The 18,069-nt window shown below is 33.0% G+C and overlaps 2 protein-coding genes across 2 annotated transcripts; both read left to right on the top strand.

Moving 5' to 3' along the window:
* The first annotated feature begins 1,486 nt into the window (after positions 1-1,486).
* LOC123663919 (gustatory and odorant receptor 24) lies at positions 1,487-8,166 on the top strand. The gene is made up of 5 exons (XM_045598562.1): positions 1,487-2,020; positions 2,733-2,990; positions 5,629-5,907; positions 7,608-7,769; positions 7,867-8,166. The coding sequence occupies exons 1-5, from the start codon at positions 1,487-1,489 to the stop codon at positions 8,065-8,067; spliced, it is 1,434 nt and encodes a 477-aa protein (XP_045454518.1). The 3' UTR covers positions 8,068-8,166.
* A 5,221-nt stretch (positions 8,167-13,387) lies between these two features.
* On the top strand, positions 13,388-16,383 carry LOC123664126 (hsp90 co-chaperone Cdc37). Its single transcript, XM_045598732.1, has 5 exons — positions 13,388-13,610; positions 13,761-14,327; positions 14,426-14,541; positions 15,239-15,428; positions 15,778-16,383. The coding sequence occupies exons 1-5, from the start codon at positions 13,578-13,580 to the stop codon at positions 15,997-15,999; spliced, it is 1,128 nt and encodes a 375-aa protein (XP_045454688.1). The 5' UTR covers positions 13,388-13,577; the 3' UTR covers positions 16,000-16,383.
* The last annotated feature ends 1,686 nt before the right edge of the window (positions 16,384-18,069 follow it).

Genomic DNA, 18,069 nt, shown 5'->3' with positions numbered 1-18,069 from the left:
CTGCGAACAGAACAATATTTGTATTTAATTCCACGCGGATGAAGTCGCGGGCACAACTAGTGGTTATAAAATAATAACTTTAGCTATCTCACCCAAAAGACTCACAAAGTTCACGGATGAGAAAAGTTAGACAACTGACATTGATACTTCTCCGATAGTTTAAGAATTAGGTACAATTGAACGGTAGTCAGACTATTTTAATTGAATACGGAAGGAGAAGGTTAAAAGAAGGAGGAGGTTACTCAACTATATATATATATATATATATATATATATATATATATATATATATATATATATATATATATATAACTATATATATTTTTGTTTTAATGTATGAACCGATTTTGATAATTCTTTTTTGTTTGAAAGGAGATTTTTTTTTCAGACATACAAAATGATAGATTACGAAACCGCCAAAGGAATGAATGATATATCGTAGGAGAAATATATATAATCTTTTTCCGTATAAAAATTAGTATAAAAACACTCTAATTATATTTATTTTGATCTTGAAGTATCCTAAATAATATACGTAAATAATTATATTTAAAGTTAACATTAAAAAGATTTTAATAGACGAAGCTTATAAAAAGACTTAGGTTTAGTAGCACTCTCATTTATACAGAACTTCTAATTACATTTATAATTCATCAAAAATTGAGTTTTTCATGAAACTTAAACACACTTAAATTAAGTATTATACGCTTCAGCCTGTAATATCCCACTGTTGAGCATAGGCCTCTTTCCCCATGTAGGAGAAGGATCAGAGCTTAAACCACCACGCTGCTCCAATGCGGGTTGGTGGATATATTTCCTACTATGAGTAACGATCGCTATCAGGTGTACATGATAACAACCGGGACCAACGACTTATCTTGCTCTCTGAGACACGGTGGGGAGACCCACAAGGTCACAAACACACAGCCAGACCACGGCAAACATCTGTATGACTAATACAAATGTTTGTCATGTGCGGGGATCAAACCCGCAACCGCCAACGCAAAAGCCACAACCAATGCTGTGACCGTTGCGCCAACGCGGCGTCAAATAAAGTATACGTAACTAAATTTTAATTTATAATAAAAGTGGATAAGGAATGAGTGATAAATATATGAATGGATGGATGAAGTTACTATGAAACTACCATTGTTGGCACAACAAGTGAAAATTATGAGGTTTAATGGAATAAAAATTTACTCAATGTCATTCTATTAACAAATATCGTTTACATTACCTTCAAGTTCTTTTACAAGGTAACGCTCAAGGTGAAGAACGCACTGAAAATTTAATACGGTCATTAAAACGCTTACGTAGTACAATCATCTTGTCAAATATGAAATATTACAAGCAGACCTAGCCAGGAACCGGCCATTACGATTACCCTTCTCTTAGAATACATTTTGCTTGCGTCGCTCCTATTGTCCGTAATCACGAGCCAAAAACTAAAAGATAACCCAAAAAATAAATCCAATAAATTCCCATAATGTCTTTATTCACGAGTAACACTCTTTATCCGGTTACCGCGTCAATTCCTAATGGTTACGCTACTCAAATTACGGATAAACAAAAAAATAAAATTATATTTCTCGATGTCACGCCCGCTCGGACGCCGAATTTGAAAACTCCGTCTGATAACTCAATAGTACCAATACACGATACATTAATCGCCCCGCAAATAAATAAGGATATTATTTATGAGAATATAAAACCAGTGTTTACGATACTACGAATAATGGGTGTTTTGCCTTTGACAAGACCTCAAGCTGGTCTAAATCAGTTTCAGATCGCATCTCCATCAATGTTGTACTCTATAGTTTGCTACATCCTCCTTATTAGTTATGTGCTTTACCTGTCTCTTCACAAGCTACAAATATTGCGCACCGCTGAAGGTAGATTCGAGGAAGCTGTTATTGAGTACCTTTTCACCGTCTATCTTTTTCCTATGTTGGTGATTCCTATAATATGGTACGAGACGCGTAAGATAGCTGATATTTTGAATGGATGGGTTGATTTCGAGGTGAGATTGAACATTTACAAAGTAACAAATACAAACTTTTAAGTGTTTATTACTCGTTGGAACGAAGTTCCGTACGGCTTGGCTTGATATTTGGCTGGGCGACTGAACTGAAAAAAATGTGATACTAAAACCGTAAGAAAAATATATAACGGAAGTGACGTAATATCAGTCACACGACTGTATAATATGACGTTTGTAAGAATAAAATATTACTAGTAAACTTTTTTTTTTAAATTATTTATGTAATTTTATACTGTCGACAAAAATAAATAAAGCCACATTTTTTTTATTTCACTTATTAGTTTGAATTATTATTATTATTATTATTATTTTGTTTGATTTATTTTATTTTATGGTATTTGTTATTTTCTGAAATACTAAATTTCCCAAATATTATTATGTACTTAATTAAAAACCAATCAACAAAATTAAAAAAAAATCAAGAACTAGAAAATGTATATAAAATTCAACATTTTTTTTTTTCAAATTGTGTTGCTTCTTTACTATCCGAAGGAACTTCGTTCCTACCTGGTGTCCCATGACACCACATAATTTTTTGTATGTTTTAATACAAATAATCAAATAAAATCTTTAGATAAATAGTAATATTTTCATTGAGTTTTTTATGTCGAATTTAAGTAAGCATCTTCAAATAATTATAAAAAACAGAGGAAAATAGTAAGTATATCAAAATGACTCCTTTTGTTTTCAGATTTGCTATAAAAAGTTATCTGGACGAATCTTATCCATAAAATTGTACAAAAAAGCTTTAGCGATCGCCGTAATAATTCCGTTATTATCAACGAGTTCTGTGATCATCACTCACGTGACTATGGTCCATTTCAATTTAATGCAGATTTTGCCATACATATTCCTGGACATCCTTACATACATCCTCGGAGGATATTGGTATCTTTTATGTGAAATTTTAAGTGTTTGCGCAAGTATTCTTGCGGAAGATTTTCAACAAGTAAGCATAACATTAAGCATAATATTTTTTTTAATATTATCCACAACAGGATCCCAAGACTCCTCTGGATTAGGTTAAAAGTCGGACTCACTCGCTTGTTTATCCTTGGGGTCTATGCACCGACAGAGCTACGCGGAGGTGGGTCATCAAAAGTCCAACAAGAGAGAGAGGAATTTTAGGTTAGTATGAGAGAGGTCTTGAATGATCGTGATGTTAGGGGACTTTAATGGGTGGGTTGGAGTAAAGCGTGATGAGTATAAAAGAGTTCTGCGTACGTTTGGGGACGAGAGTGTGAATGACAATAGGAGAAGCCTGCTTGAAGTATGCTTGGAATGGAATCTTTGCGTGGCCAACACAATGTTTGAACACAAAAAGATCCAATTGTATACAAGAGATGAGGGTCAGTCTAGAAGTATGATTGATTTTGTAGTAGTGGATGAAAGACTGAGGAAGAAAGTGCTAGACACTCCGGGCATACCGCGGTGTAGGCCTCGACACAGACCAGTTCCTCGTCATAGCCCGAATGCGTGGCCTCTTTAAACAGTGGCGACACCGAAGGGCCGAGCCTACGAGTGTTGTCATGACAGAGTGAAAGTGAAAAACCTACAAGAAAAGAAAAAGAAAGACGAGTATGTGGAGAAACTGAAAGAAAGTTTTAAAGGCATATAAGAGATAGGTGTGATTGAAGATTTGTGGGATACATTTAAGAAAGGGGTCGTGAATGTTGCTCTTGAGGTATGCCAGGTAGCTAAAAGAAGGAAAGGGAAGAAAGAACTATAATGTGTGGATGGATAAAAATGTACAAAAGGCTGTGCGAGAAAAGAAGAAAGCGTGATTGGATTGGTTAGCGACAAAAGCTAACCAAAATGTTCAAAAGACAACGGATGACGAGATAAAGGAAGCAAGAACGAAGTATAAAAGATTGAAATTAGCGGCGAAAGAAGTTGTGTCTAGAAAGAAAGAAGAACGAAAGAATAATTTTGATAGAAGCCTCACTGAAGATTTCCAGTCAAACATCAAGTTTTTCTGGAAATCCATCAAATCAGCCAGAGGAAAAATCTCTACCTCGGAACTGAGTATAATCAGGAGTCAAGATGGGAGCATTATAAAAGGAGAAGAATGTGTGTTAAAGAGATGTAAAGAGTATTTTGAAAGTTTGTTTGAAAGAGAGGAAGTGCAGGTACAACATACGCCACCTTCCATTGAAGCGAGTACAAATGTTGATGAAAGGCAGATAAGCATGGATGAAATAGTGAAAGCGTTGAAAAGTATGAGAATAGGTAAGGCTGCAGGGTATGACAAGATTACCGTCGAAATGCTGAAAGCTGGACATGGCATAGTGGCTAGCCAGCTGGACCGCCTTTTCAATTTGTGCTAGCGAAATGAACAAGCGCCGGGAGACTGATGCAAAGCCGTAATCGTTCCATTGTACAGGGTCACGGCAGGACTGCATAAATTACCGCGGTATAAGCATCCTCAGCGTCGTCGGTAAATTGTATGCAAAAGTGTTGATTAAGAGGGTTGTGAATGAAACAGACGAAAAAGTATGGAATGCACAAGCGGGATTTAGAAAGGGAATGGGATGTACGGATCAGGTCTTTTCTTTCCGGTGCATAGCCGAAAAGTGTTTGGCTAAAAACAAAAAAGTCTATTGCGAGTTCGTGGATTTAAAAAAGGCCTATGATATGGTGATGAGGAATGAATTGTGGTCAGCATTGTCCGTGAATGGTGTGAGCAGTGTCCTCATGCGAGCATTGCAATCTCTGGATTCTAGTGCTTGTGTGAGGATTAATGGGGCATACACAGAATGGTTCAATATCGAAAAAGGTGTTAGACAGGGATATGTAGCGTCACCGTGGCTATTTAATCTGTTCATGAACAATTGTTTGACAGATTTAAAAGAGAATGAAAGTAGGTTAAGAATGAATGTGCTATTCGTCAAATGTCTTCTCTATACTGATGACCAAGTATTACTTGCGTCTTCGGGCGAGGAGTTACAGGAAATGGTAACTGCTATGAGTGGAGCTTTTGTAAGAAAGGGAATTAAGATGAATGTAAATAAGACGAAAGTGATGGTGTATGAAAGAGATGAGGCAGTGACAGTTCGCTGAGTTACAAAATAAATAAATTTCTAAAATAAAACTTTAGCTAAAGTTACTTCTTAGTACATCAGCTATCTACTAGTAAAAGTCCCGTCAAAATCGGAATCGGAATCGAAGAAAGGGAATGAAAATGAATGTAAAGAAGACGAAAGTGGTGGTGTTTGAAAGAGATGAGGCAGTGCCAGACTGCAATATCGTGATTGGAGATGAACAAATTGAACAGGTGAATGAGTTTGTGTATCTGGGTTCAAAGTTTACAAGAAATGGAAAGTGTGAGAGTGGTATTGAAAGAAGGAGCTCTGGTCACCTAACTCACCACAGGAACGCAACACTGCTTGAAAGCAGTTTTATTTAGCAGTGATCTTCTGTAGCTCGAGAAACTTCCCCAGTCGGCTTGCTCCAGATATTGAGTTGGATATTTCCTGGTGTACCCAACCTAAGCTAAAATAGTATACCTATTAAACACAAACCTAATTTCTTGTATTCTTTCTACTAAAACAAATTAGTACTGCAGTTAATTTTGCTTATTATTTTAGGCTCTTCGCCATGTTGGGCCAGCTGGGAAAGTAGCAAAGTATCGTGCCCTTTGGCTGCGTTTAAGCAAACTCGCACGCGACACTGGCCTCGCTAATTGCTATACATTTACTTTTCTTAATCTGTATCTCTTTCTTATCATAACTTTATCGATATACGGCCTTCTTAGTCAAATATCGGAAGGCTTTGGTACTAAAGATATAGGCCTGGCTGTGACAGCTTGTTGTAGCATTTTTCTCCTATTTTTTATCTGTGACGAAGCCCACAATGCTTCGCATAATGTAAGTATATTGTATGCTAATGTATTTTATACTTTATTACTATAATATTTAGTACTAAAATTATGTAAACATTTTACCTATATGAATGTACTCAAGTTAAAGAATTTCTTCGACAACCGATTTGTTAACAACATTTTTACATCAAGCAATGCTTTAGAAGATTTTTATAGCACGAAACACACAACAACCGTGTTTTCATTGTAGAACTAAGACCTTTACACAGGCGTTCGAATGTACAACGATTTAATTGGTCAAAAGGCGAGGCTAACTATAAGCTTCATGACAGTGATGAGACATTTTTTCTTTACGCGAATAGACTAAAAATAGTTTACTATTTGTATTATAAATCAAATACATAAAATATTATCTATTATTCCTGTCATTCTGCCTAATGGACCACATTGATTATGTTAAGTGATTCGAGATGAACATTGCACACTGATTAATATAACTAAAGCAATTTATCTTTATAATTATAGGAAAATAAATGTAAAATATGTAAATTAATCAATCAATATTACAGTAAGTAGTTAATTAGTGTAATAACATTGCCAAATGTACAAAACGTATTATTAATTATAATAAACAAAACATCTTTAAAATATCATGATACAGGAGAATATTTAATTATTTAGCTCTGTAAATGAAGTATTGTTCAAAACAAGTAAAGTTCACTTTTCCTTATTTTCTTCACCTATAAATATCATTTGAAAGTAAATTTGTTTTAAAAGGCCGAAAGTGAAATTTGTTTTAAAATTTTATGTTCTCTTTGCTTTAGTTTGAAAGGAATTAAATTGTTTTACACCTTTGTAGCAGGATCCGAAATTTTTTGATTTAAACTTAATGATGACCATTTTTGAAAATACATTATAAATTACAGTCTATCACTAAACTTCACTTACAATGTCTTTACAAATCTAATAAATAACTTTTCAATATTATTGATTTAAAAAGTGCTAGAAAATATTCTAAATATTAACGGATTGCATTTTTACGAAAAAGATTGTTTTTTATATAATAGTAATACAAAATATTAAAATACTTTATTACATATTTATTTTAAGCATATTTTGTTTAAACTTATAAGAGAGACACTAAATATTACTACCAGCAATCATTAAACTATGTATTTAAACTTGTATCAACGTTGTTAACTAGATGTCAGATATACGGGCAGGATTTACTATAAAATGTGGAAACACAAAAAAAAACATTTGTTTTTCGAGAATAGCACATAAACGATTTAGATCTAAGAAATGATTGTCGGTACTTTGTTTGTAGTAAATAAACAATAAGTGTATTGGTGTGTACACCGTGTGGCCACACACCGGCGATTGCGAGCTCAATACCTACTCGAGATAGATGTTTGTATTTGTACAAATATTTCTTTCCGGTCTGATTGTTGGTCGTTGTGGGTCTCCCCACTGTCCCTCGGAGAGGACGTTAAGCAGTCGGTCCCGGTTGGTATCGTAGACACTTGATAGCGATCGTTACTCATAGTAGGGACCTGTATATATACACCAACCCGCAGTGGAGGTGCGTGGTGGATTAAGCTCCAACATTTTTCCTACATAGAGAAAACGGTCTTTGCAGTAGGATGTTACAAGCTGAATCAAAAAATCGTTTAAAGTAGCTATAGTGTGAATAGATAAAGATATACACCTATATATTTCTGTAACTTAAATGTGTATTCGAAACAGGTGCGAACGAATTTTCAAAAGAAATTATTAATGGTGGAACTATCGTGGATGAACACGGATGCACAAACCGAAGTAAACATGTTTCTACGCGCCACTGAGATGAACCCATCTCAAATCAGCCTGGGTGGATTCTTTGATGTGAACAGACATCTTTTCAAATCAGTAATATATCAATTAAATTAAAATATATATATATATATATATATATATATATCATCTACTTTTTTGTTATTGTGTGTGTTAATATTAATTTTGACAGCTTTTAGCGACAATGGTGACTTACCTTGTTGTATTACTGCAGTTCCAAATCAGCATTCCAGATGACAATCAAAGACAAATGGAAACTGAGGAAAACCAAAATCAATTAAATGAGACGGTTGTAGCTGAAACAACGAAAATGACAACATCCTTAGCTACCACGATATTGACTACTCTTGCTAAGAAGAAACAGAAAAACTAAATCAATATTCCATATCCTGCGGTAGCCATTACGGTTGAATTATTATTATAAATGAATAGAACCTTAGAAATATAGACCTAATTTAAAACAAGCCTAATAGAATATGTTTTTAATGTAAAATCATTTTTCCTTTTCTTTTATTCGGTATAAACTTTTATAGTGGATACCTGCAATATAATTACACATTGGAACTCGTTTTAATTTTCAAATTCATTTAAGTCTTCATTGTTAACTATTATTTCCAGCCATGAACAGGAAACAAATGAATCTGTTCATTCAAAATACAAATGCTTAAACCAATTTTAAATTTCGAATTTTTAGTCAAACGACAAAATGTTCAAGACAAGTTTCTATTTCGACAAACAGAAACTTCATAATATGTAAAGACGTATCATGTTTTTTTATTTAATTTATGACAAAATTTGTGGCATTTGCGACAATTTTAATTTTATTAAAACACCCAAAGAAATGTTGAAGAGGATAGTCGTCTCGTCACTTTTACACAAATCAAAACTACATAGATAGAAATAGGTACACGTTACATACAGTCACGCGCTAAAATGTGTTAGTATGTCCATATACCTACCTAGTTTTACTTTGACGGCACTTCCGGGAGCCAGGTACAAATTTGGTCAATGTCGCATGGAGAAAAAAAAATTGTTTTAATAATTTCCTCCCACTTTAATATTTGTCGGATTATAGTTTATCTAATATCTTAAAGGAAAAATAAAGCTGACCATCACATGGTAGCTTATATGTCAGCTAGCTGCTTGAACATGAAAAAATGAATTTTATTTTAAACGATTTCCTCTCAGCTATAAATTTACCTGGTGATAATTTACATGTTACTATGAATGAAAATTAATGTCAGCTGGCTGACTGCCAGCACCGTAGTAATAAGTCAAATAATTAAAGTTATCTACAATTTTTTTTTGCTTTTCTTAAATAATAATAATAATACTAGCTAACCCGGCAAACGTTGTTTTGCCACTAAACTATCTACTATAAATGAATATCTAGGTCAAATATAAAAGTAAGTTTGGCTAGTTGCTAAAGGTTGCACTCAACAGCGAGGGGGGGATTTTTGACAAAGAATTATCATTAATAAAAATAGGTAAAAAAACTTTTTAAGTTAAACGGTTTTATGTTAAACATACATTGCAATGTTTAAGATAAATGTACTAAAAACCAAAAAATAATAAAATAGATACAGTCGTGGGAATTATAAACATATGCATAGACTAGACTAAAATAAAACCGTGGGGCACGGCAATTGTCTACAAATTATCGACTTAATGTGCGATAGAAGAATCGTTTGATTCGTCGTTAAAACTCACGTCACGTCACGTCGTTACAACTGCCTAATTATAGTGTAACATTACAAAACAAACATTTTAATCAACGATTGTAGACAATTGACGTGCCCCACGGTTTTATTTTAGTCTAGTCTATGCATATGTTTATAATTCCCACGACTGTATCTATTTTATTATTTTTTGGTTTTTAGTACATTTATCTTAAACATTGCAATGTATGTTTAACATAAAACCGTTTAACTTAAAAAGTTTTTTTACCTATTTTTATTTTCTAGTTTTTAGTTTTTATTTCGCATTCTGTTTAATTCATTTAGTGCTTCATTATTGCAAGGCCCATCTTAAATATTGAGGTTGTATAGTGCACTGTATTCTTCTTGTCAAGCCCTTTTATTTGATACCCATATTGGTGGGATTGATAAAAAATTGTTATCAGACATTTGGTAGCGGCGGCCAGCTTAGATTTCAATTTTGCATAGTAAATTGTATTCTACTTGTTGAGACCTTTCATTTGATACCCATGTTGATGGGATTGATAAAACCTAAGTTATCCGCCATTTTGTAGAGGCCGCCATCTTGGATTTTAATTTTATATAGTACATTGATTATACTGGTTGAGCACTTTCATTTGATACCCATATTGATGGGATCGATAAAACCTACGTTATCCGCCATTTTGTAGCGGCCGCCATCTTGTATTTCAATTTTTTATAGTTTAATGTATTCTGCTTGTTGAGCCCTTTCATTTGATACCCATATTGATGGGATTGATAAAACCTACGTTATCCGCCATTTTGTAGCGGCCGCCATCTTGGATTTCAATTTTTTATAGTATATTGTATTCTGCTTGTTGAGCCCTTTCATTTGATACCCATATTGATGGGATTAATAAAACATAAATTATCCGCCATTTTGTAGCGGCGGCCATCTTGAATTTATAATGATAATGAATAAACATAATTGTATTGTCACCAAAATCCAAAGTGTATACAAAATTTCAGATTAATCGGTTGACAGGAAGAGGGTGAAATTTGAATTACTAAATTTGACCCAAGAATAATAAAAAATAAAACAAACGGGGTGAGCTAAATAAAACCGTTTAAAAATAATTGTGTACACAGAGAATGCCTGTAGATGTTTTTACGAAAGGTTTGAGTGCAGCGAAACGTTATGAATGTTTAGATAATGTAGGACTGATAAAAAAATAAATACGATTCACTACGACTTCGAGGGGAGGTGTTAAGATGTACGAAGTTCCGTGAGCTAGGTTTTTATATGTTGTTTATTGACAGAGTAATGATGTGTTTTTTTAAGAATAATATTATAGTTGTCACTTAATGTCACTAGCCGCGATAAGATCGTCTATATGTAATAAATATTAAAACAAAGATAAGTAAAAACGTAAGCAAAACCTACGGTTTTATTTACGCCCAAACACACTGAAAGTATGCTTTATTTAGTTTAATAAATTAATCTTTATTAAAGTAACAAATATACCTTAAATTACAATTCTCGATATCTATCTAAACATCAAAAATAATTATTCATATTTTTATTGTCAATTATGGCAGTTGAAAAAAAAAAGATTAATCTCTCAGCGCAATCTCTGAGTACAATATTCTTGGTTAGATAACTTAATAATAACTTTAATAACTTCTTAACTGATCGATTGATAGTTGATCAGTTATCGACCGGCGAAGGCTGGAGAACAAATTTAATTGAGAAAAAAATCATAATTAAATTAATTAAATTATTAAAAAGAATAAAAAATTAAAATGCGATGGAAAAATAGGGGTTGATCGTAAAGAGGTGGAAAATTAATAATTTAATTTTTTTTATTCTAAGTCATGACAAAATAAAAATAAAAATCTTGCCAAAAAAGTAGTTTATAATTAGCAAATAAAACATAGGGGTTGGTCGTAGCGGGTTAAAAATTTAGGGTTGTATGTATTTTTTAATGTTGTATCATAAAAAAATAAAAAATAAATAATTTATCTAAAAATTAAAAAAAATATTTTGGGGTGGACTACCCTTAACTTGTACTAATTTTCTGATTGGTCAGCCACCATTTTGTAATCTATTGGCGCAATTTTTGTTCTATAAATGTGATAATTTGTAAGTAAAGAGGCAGTTATTGTTTAATTATTATGCGACTAACGTTGCTAGTCGTTAAGTGGCGTACTAGTGATTAGTATGATAACTTATTCAATGTAGTTAAAAGTGTGTATTCTGAATGAATATCTATAGATTTAAAGTGAGAAATAAGCGATTCGTTGAGTGTTCTCAGTCGAGTTTCACACTATGGAACGATTTACTCGTCCGGTCGAAATCTTTGATATGATGAATTTTTATTTGGTTTTAAGGGATCGCAGCACCACTAACTAAATAATAAGAGCGCCGACACGTTAAGTCGGAGGTGCCGGTTCAATAATCGCTGGAACGGTCGATTTTTTTGATATGATATTAAAAATGTTTATAATTTCCTCATGTTTGGGTATTACACAAAAAATAATATGTACAAACAAACTTTCATAGAGATGAGTACAATCGACCGATACGGGTCTATCTATATATATATTATCTTGGAATCTAGCTTGGAATACAATGGCCAATGTAACAGATACAAATGAAAGGTAGGTATCAATTTTGTGTTATACCTTGTCCAACCGTTTATTTCCTTTTTGACATCTCACGCCTATAAATTGCAGTTTTTTTTTTCGGATTAATGTACTACAGAATCCTACAATAATATCATACTTTATTGACCTTACTACCTTGGTGGTGATTAGACGATTAGTAGTGACTAGTGCCCTGTAAATATCAAACATCCACAGACTATCAAACAGTTCTTGAAATACAATAAATCGATCTGATAAAAATAATTTTACAACATGTAATTATTGTTTCTATAAATTTAATGAAAAAAGGAAATAAAAATAGTATCTATGACTCCAAAATTGATTATTTGCAAGGAATTAAGTCGAAATCTTAGAATTCCGTTTCAAACCAAGACTAAAGATCAATAACTCTGTTCATTCATTTATTTATTTTTTGACGGCTGCCTTAAAGGCTTAAAGTGTAACTAAATCATGTTTATATCAAGTGTTATGAGCAAATATACTTAGAAAAGCATATACCTACCTATTTATTTATTTAGCAAACTAAGTACGTTATTGAGTATGTAAGTGTGAGGGAGTCACTAATATCAAATTTTCTTGAACTGTCAAAAAGAAAATAAACGAACGGACGGAGTATAAGTATCAAAATTATATGAGCAAACTAACATAGGGTTTGTGATGACCCCAAGGAACTTATACTTGGATAAAACTTCCTTGGATAACCCTTGGGATATCGTTTGTACATTTTACCGCCACGGATATATAAAAAAAAAATTTTCTTTCGATCCTGGATGAATTGCAGTCATTAAATACTAAAAATAACAACATTTTTATGACATCAAATCCTCTGACCAAAGTTGAAAATGGTGTTGTTCACATTATTTTAAGGACCTGGGTGACCGAGCTTAGCTCGGTATTTTTAGTAAATCGTGTTTTTTGAAAATCATATTTAAATACGAATTACATATTGATAAAATATGAATAATATTTTCCGATTTTATTTTTTTTAGAAAAAAAAAGAAAAAAAAACGATAATCGATCTGGAATACGTGAGGATTCGAACCATGATCTTTTCGGCCGAGCGCGATCGGCCGATTTCCCCTGAGCTATTAGAACTTTATTGACAGATGCGAAATTTACCTTCTTATTCTAACGATATTGTAGCCATTTTTTCATTGCCTAAAAACAGGGATAAAACGACATTTTCTAAAAATGAATCCTAGCTAGATTTATTTATCTCCCCCGTAATCCACTGTATACTAAATTTCATGAAAATCGTTGGAGCCGTTTCCGAGATTCAGATTATATATATATATACAAGAATTGCTCGTTTAATAGTATAAGATTTACATTGAATACGTTCCATTACCCGTTAGACTCATTTCTTATAAGAAACTTTTATATGTGACATCTGTGCACCAGCAGAATATTCCGGAGAAACCAACTGTCAAATAAATAGTTTACGAGTTTATCGCGTTCTTGTTCTTGACTAATCTAGAAAACGAAACTCCTATAAATTGCCGACTTGAGTAAATTTACTGTTATTTATTTAATATTTTATCGAACAAAACGCTAAATAATGGTGGACTACAGCAAATGGAAGGATATCGAGGTTAGTTACGAAACAAATTAGTTGTGTATAACTGTATCTACATTTTACTTTATTAAACAAAAGCCATAATGAACTACTTTTGTTATTTTGACGTTACATTCAGTCAAAAATTTCTTGGAGCTGTGTGTTTACGTATCAATATAATTTTAGATATCAGACGACGAAGATGAGACTCATCCAAACATCGACACTCCATCGTTGTTCCGATGGCGACACCAGGCCAGAGTGGAACGTATGGAGGAACGGAAACGCGAGAAAGAGGAACACGAACAACGTAAAGCCGAAAATATTCGAAAACTTGCAGAAACAAAAAAGAAAATAGCAGAAGCCGCGCCAAACTCTGCTGACCTTGAATCACTAAAGAAGACACTTGCGGAGCTCGAAAAAGAAGAAAAAGCCATCAAAGCAAAAGAGGACGACTTAAAGAAAAAAGAAAAGAAAACTCCCTGGAATGTAGATACCATAAGTGAGCCAGGTTTTACAAAAACTATTATTAACACAAAACCTACCAGGCCTAAGGATGAAAACCTAACAGAAGAAGAAAAAGAAGCAAAAATGAAAAAGTTCATAAAAGAAAATGAGAAACTATTGAAACAGTTTGGCATGCTGCGGCGGTATGATGACTCAAAGCAATTTCTTCAGGAACATAGTCAGCTGGTCTGTGAGGAAACAGCCAACTATCTTGTTATTTGGTGTATAAATCTGGAAATGGAAGAGGTAAAACTTTGTGACTATTTTTTTTTTTAGAACTTGGTTATATTTTAGTGCTAATTTTTCTGTAAACATGTTCTCTAGTTAAAGTTTTCTTGTTCTAGAAACATGATCTGATGGCTCACGTGGCACATCAAACAATTTGTATGCAGTACATATTGGAGCTATCCAAACAATTGGATGTTGATCCGAGGGCTTGTGTGGGATCCTTCTTCTCCAGGTACTTTATCTTATACTAAATGAAAAAAAAAACTCCTAAATACCCTAATAAAACAAATAAGTATGTAAAGGTGGCCTTATCGTTTATAGCGATCTCTTCCAGACAACCTTTAATGATAGTAGTTTAGGAATAAGTAGTGGGACAAATGCATAAACAACAATGCAAATTTATTACAGATCCAGAAATTAACATAAATATATGGTTGTATAATATAATATTCATACATTTTGTGATACATACAAACATACACACAAACATAGACATAGAAACAATATTCCAATAGATAACATGTTTAAGACAATGTAAGGGATATAGTATTTGTGCAAATGATTCTTCAAAATATTTATTGACTACTTGATGGATATTCACTAGTTGTTGATTCACTATTCCTTATATATTGATATCTTACTAGACTTTACCCAAGACTTCACTTGCGTTGATTTTTTTTTAAAGTCTCCTGTTACTAGTCCTGTTGTTGTCCTGTAAAGTTCTATTACTTCTAATACTTCCTAGAATATGTGTACAGTGTTTTATGATGATTTGTTAAGTAGTTTTTGGGTGAAAGAGTAATAAATGAACTTACATGTGCATTTATAATATTATTAGAGATTAGGGGGATTGTACAGTTACAAACAAATAAGCAAATATTTTCTAATTAAATTATTGAAACTGATGGAAGAAAATAATGTTTTGATAGAATTCAAGTTGCTGAAAAGACATACAAAGACTCGTTCGATGATGAGTTAGAGCAGTTTAAGGTCAGGATTAAGAAGAGAGCGGCTGAGAAGATTCAAGAAGCCATCCGTGAACAAGAGGAAGAAGAGAGAAAGGCTAGACTCGGTCCAGGGGGTTTGGACCCTGTTGAAGTCTATGAAGAGTTACCTGATGTATGTATGATTAAATTATTGACAGTCTGTTGTATACTGATAAATATGAGCAGTGTAAAATATTTTTTATGAAGGTTCATGGTACAAATCAGAATCAACTGCCTTTAAAATTAGATTTGGCAAGGCTCTGTAATGATGATGATGTGCCGTTAAGCATAATATTGACCTGGGGAGGGTTGGTGGTAGGGTCGGTACAGAGCTTGGTGCAGGTGCAGGTGTTTATAGGTTAATTTATACATACTAAACTGTCAAGTCAGGAAGTCTGTTAGTCTTCTAGTTGCATATATCTTGTAAGTTTTATATATATTTTTAAATAATAATTAAAAATAACTTTTATGAAAACTTGCAGGAATTAAAGAAATGCTTCGACGCCCAAGATGTTCCATTGCTTCAAGCGACTATTGCTAAAATGCCAGAACAAGAAGCCATTTATTACATGAAGAGATGTGTTGATGCTGGATTGTGGGTACCTGGAAAAAATGACGAGGAACCTACAATGAAAGAAAATACATCAGCCACTGAGCAGAAAAAAGACGCACCCCCTTCAGTTAGCACTGATGACGTAGACTGATTAGTTGTACTAAGTTTCTTAAAGCATTTTACTTTTCTTACTCACATGAGAAAGTTTCTCTCACTTTTAAAATTCAAATCTCTGCTAGATTCTAAGAAACAGGTATTTAAGTCTAAAAAATTTAACTCTTGTTGACTATTGTTGGTAATCACATTATATATTCAGAGATTATTTCAGCATATAAAAATGCTTTTCTAACAATGAGGTCGTCAGATTTGAACAGAAAGTTTATTATCAATTATTTTTATTATTTTCATAGTATTACAAGCTAGAATTACTTTCTGTCAAACTGATACACGGTAAACTAGAACACCATAAATTTGTTATAAGTTATGTACATAACAAAACTGTAAACAATAAAGTCTATTATGCGTAATATTTTAATCACGTCGTTTTATTCAATTAGCCTTATAACAGGTGTGCCAACTTAATTCTCGATTTGATGATTTAAACTAAAAGTTCTAGTTTACTTAGGGGGCATCCATTAATTACGCAAGTTATTTTTATATCAGATTAACCCTTCCCCCCCCCCCCCCGGGTGTGAAATTTGCTTGGACGCGATGTAATTTTAGGTTGAACAATTACGATATTATCGCCTTAACAGACACTTGGCTTTTAATTGGGATATCGGATAATTTAATTTTCGGTGAACATAATGTTGTGGCGCCGTGATAGGAATTATTCAAGAACACGTCAAACACGAGGTGGTGGGGTACCACTTTCGGCGCGAAAGGGTTTATTAGTTACTTTTAAGCTGCAATAGAGCCAGTGCGAGATCGACCGATCTGATAACTCGATGGGACATATTTTTTTATCAAATATAATTTATAAACAGATATGTCTATGATAACTTGCCTAGCGAAAAGTATTCATAACTATTTTAAATTTAATTTTAATCAATTTTCTTTCATCACCTTCACTCTTGTCATAACCGAATGAGTTTTATCTCAATTGATAGTTATTAACATGCACAACATGCCTAGGTAGGCTTGCCTACTTATTTCTGATGGCTACCTGGCAAGTAGATATGAACAGGTAAGTCAATATATATATGTAACTACATCGATCTGTTAACAAATCGAAATTGTTGACCGTTGAATATATCCGAGTGCACATGCTCGTTCTATCTAGCTATCGCTTTTGACAACATAAATGTATTAAATTTTATTTTTCTATATTGAGGATTTTTTTTTTATTTTTATTTTTTTATTACTATTATAAAAAATTATATAATATAAAAAATATATATATAATATGTAACGTTTTCAGAGTGATCGCAATTTTTTATTTTTTTAGTATTAAAACCTTCCGTAAACCGGCCGTATGTAACATACAAGAAAATGTATTAGCCCAATTGGTCGAGCCATTCTCGAGTTATGCGCTTAGCAACATTCATTTTTATTTATATGGATAATAAAATTTTAAAAGTAACACTTATTTAGTTTTTACTAAATCTATATCACATCAGATGGACCAGGGTACTCAGGTAGATGTCATTTACAACCTACTACGCAAAAGCCTTTAATCCCCTAGTTCATAAAATGCTGTTAATGAAGCTCCAGAAAGTCACAAATAACCCCTGATATCAGGGGTAAGTTGTTTCGTTGGTTCACTTCGTACATTTATAACAGATCCCAGGCGGTAGTTTTGAAGGTTTACATGTCTTCTTGGATTAACATTCCCTCGGAAGTACCTCAGGGATCTTTGCTGGACCCATTATTATTTCCGATATTTATCAACGATAGTGTACAATGTTTCTCTCAATCTCGCATCCTTTTCGAAGACGATGTGAAATTTTTTCGAGTGGTTAATAATAAAAAAAAACTTCACGATTTGTTGAGTTTAGTTACTGTGTTATTAATAAAATTAACCATAACGTATCTAAACGAATTTCCTTTAGTTTTACTCGTAAAACAGCCTGAAAGGTCTAATTATTATATTAGTAATCAAAAGTTGACTTTACTTAATTTTAAGTTTAAGGCGCTTGTTCCATTTTTAAAACAATGTCGCGTATCGCGTAAAAAAATATTTTTAAAATATATTGTATAGGCATAGCGGAATAGAAAGAAT

Source organism: Melitaea cinxia, chromosome 21, assembly GCF_905220565.1.
Source record: "Melitaea cinxia chromosome 21, ilMelCinx1.1, whole genome shotgun sequence".
Taxonomy (NCBI): domain Eukaryota; kingdom Metazoa; phylum Arthropoda; class Insecta; order Lepidoptera; family Nymphalidae; genus Melitaea; species Melitaea cinxia.
This window is presented reverse-complemented; position numbering and strand designations above follow the sequence as displayed.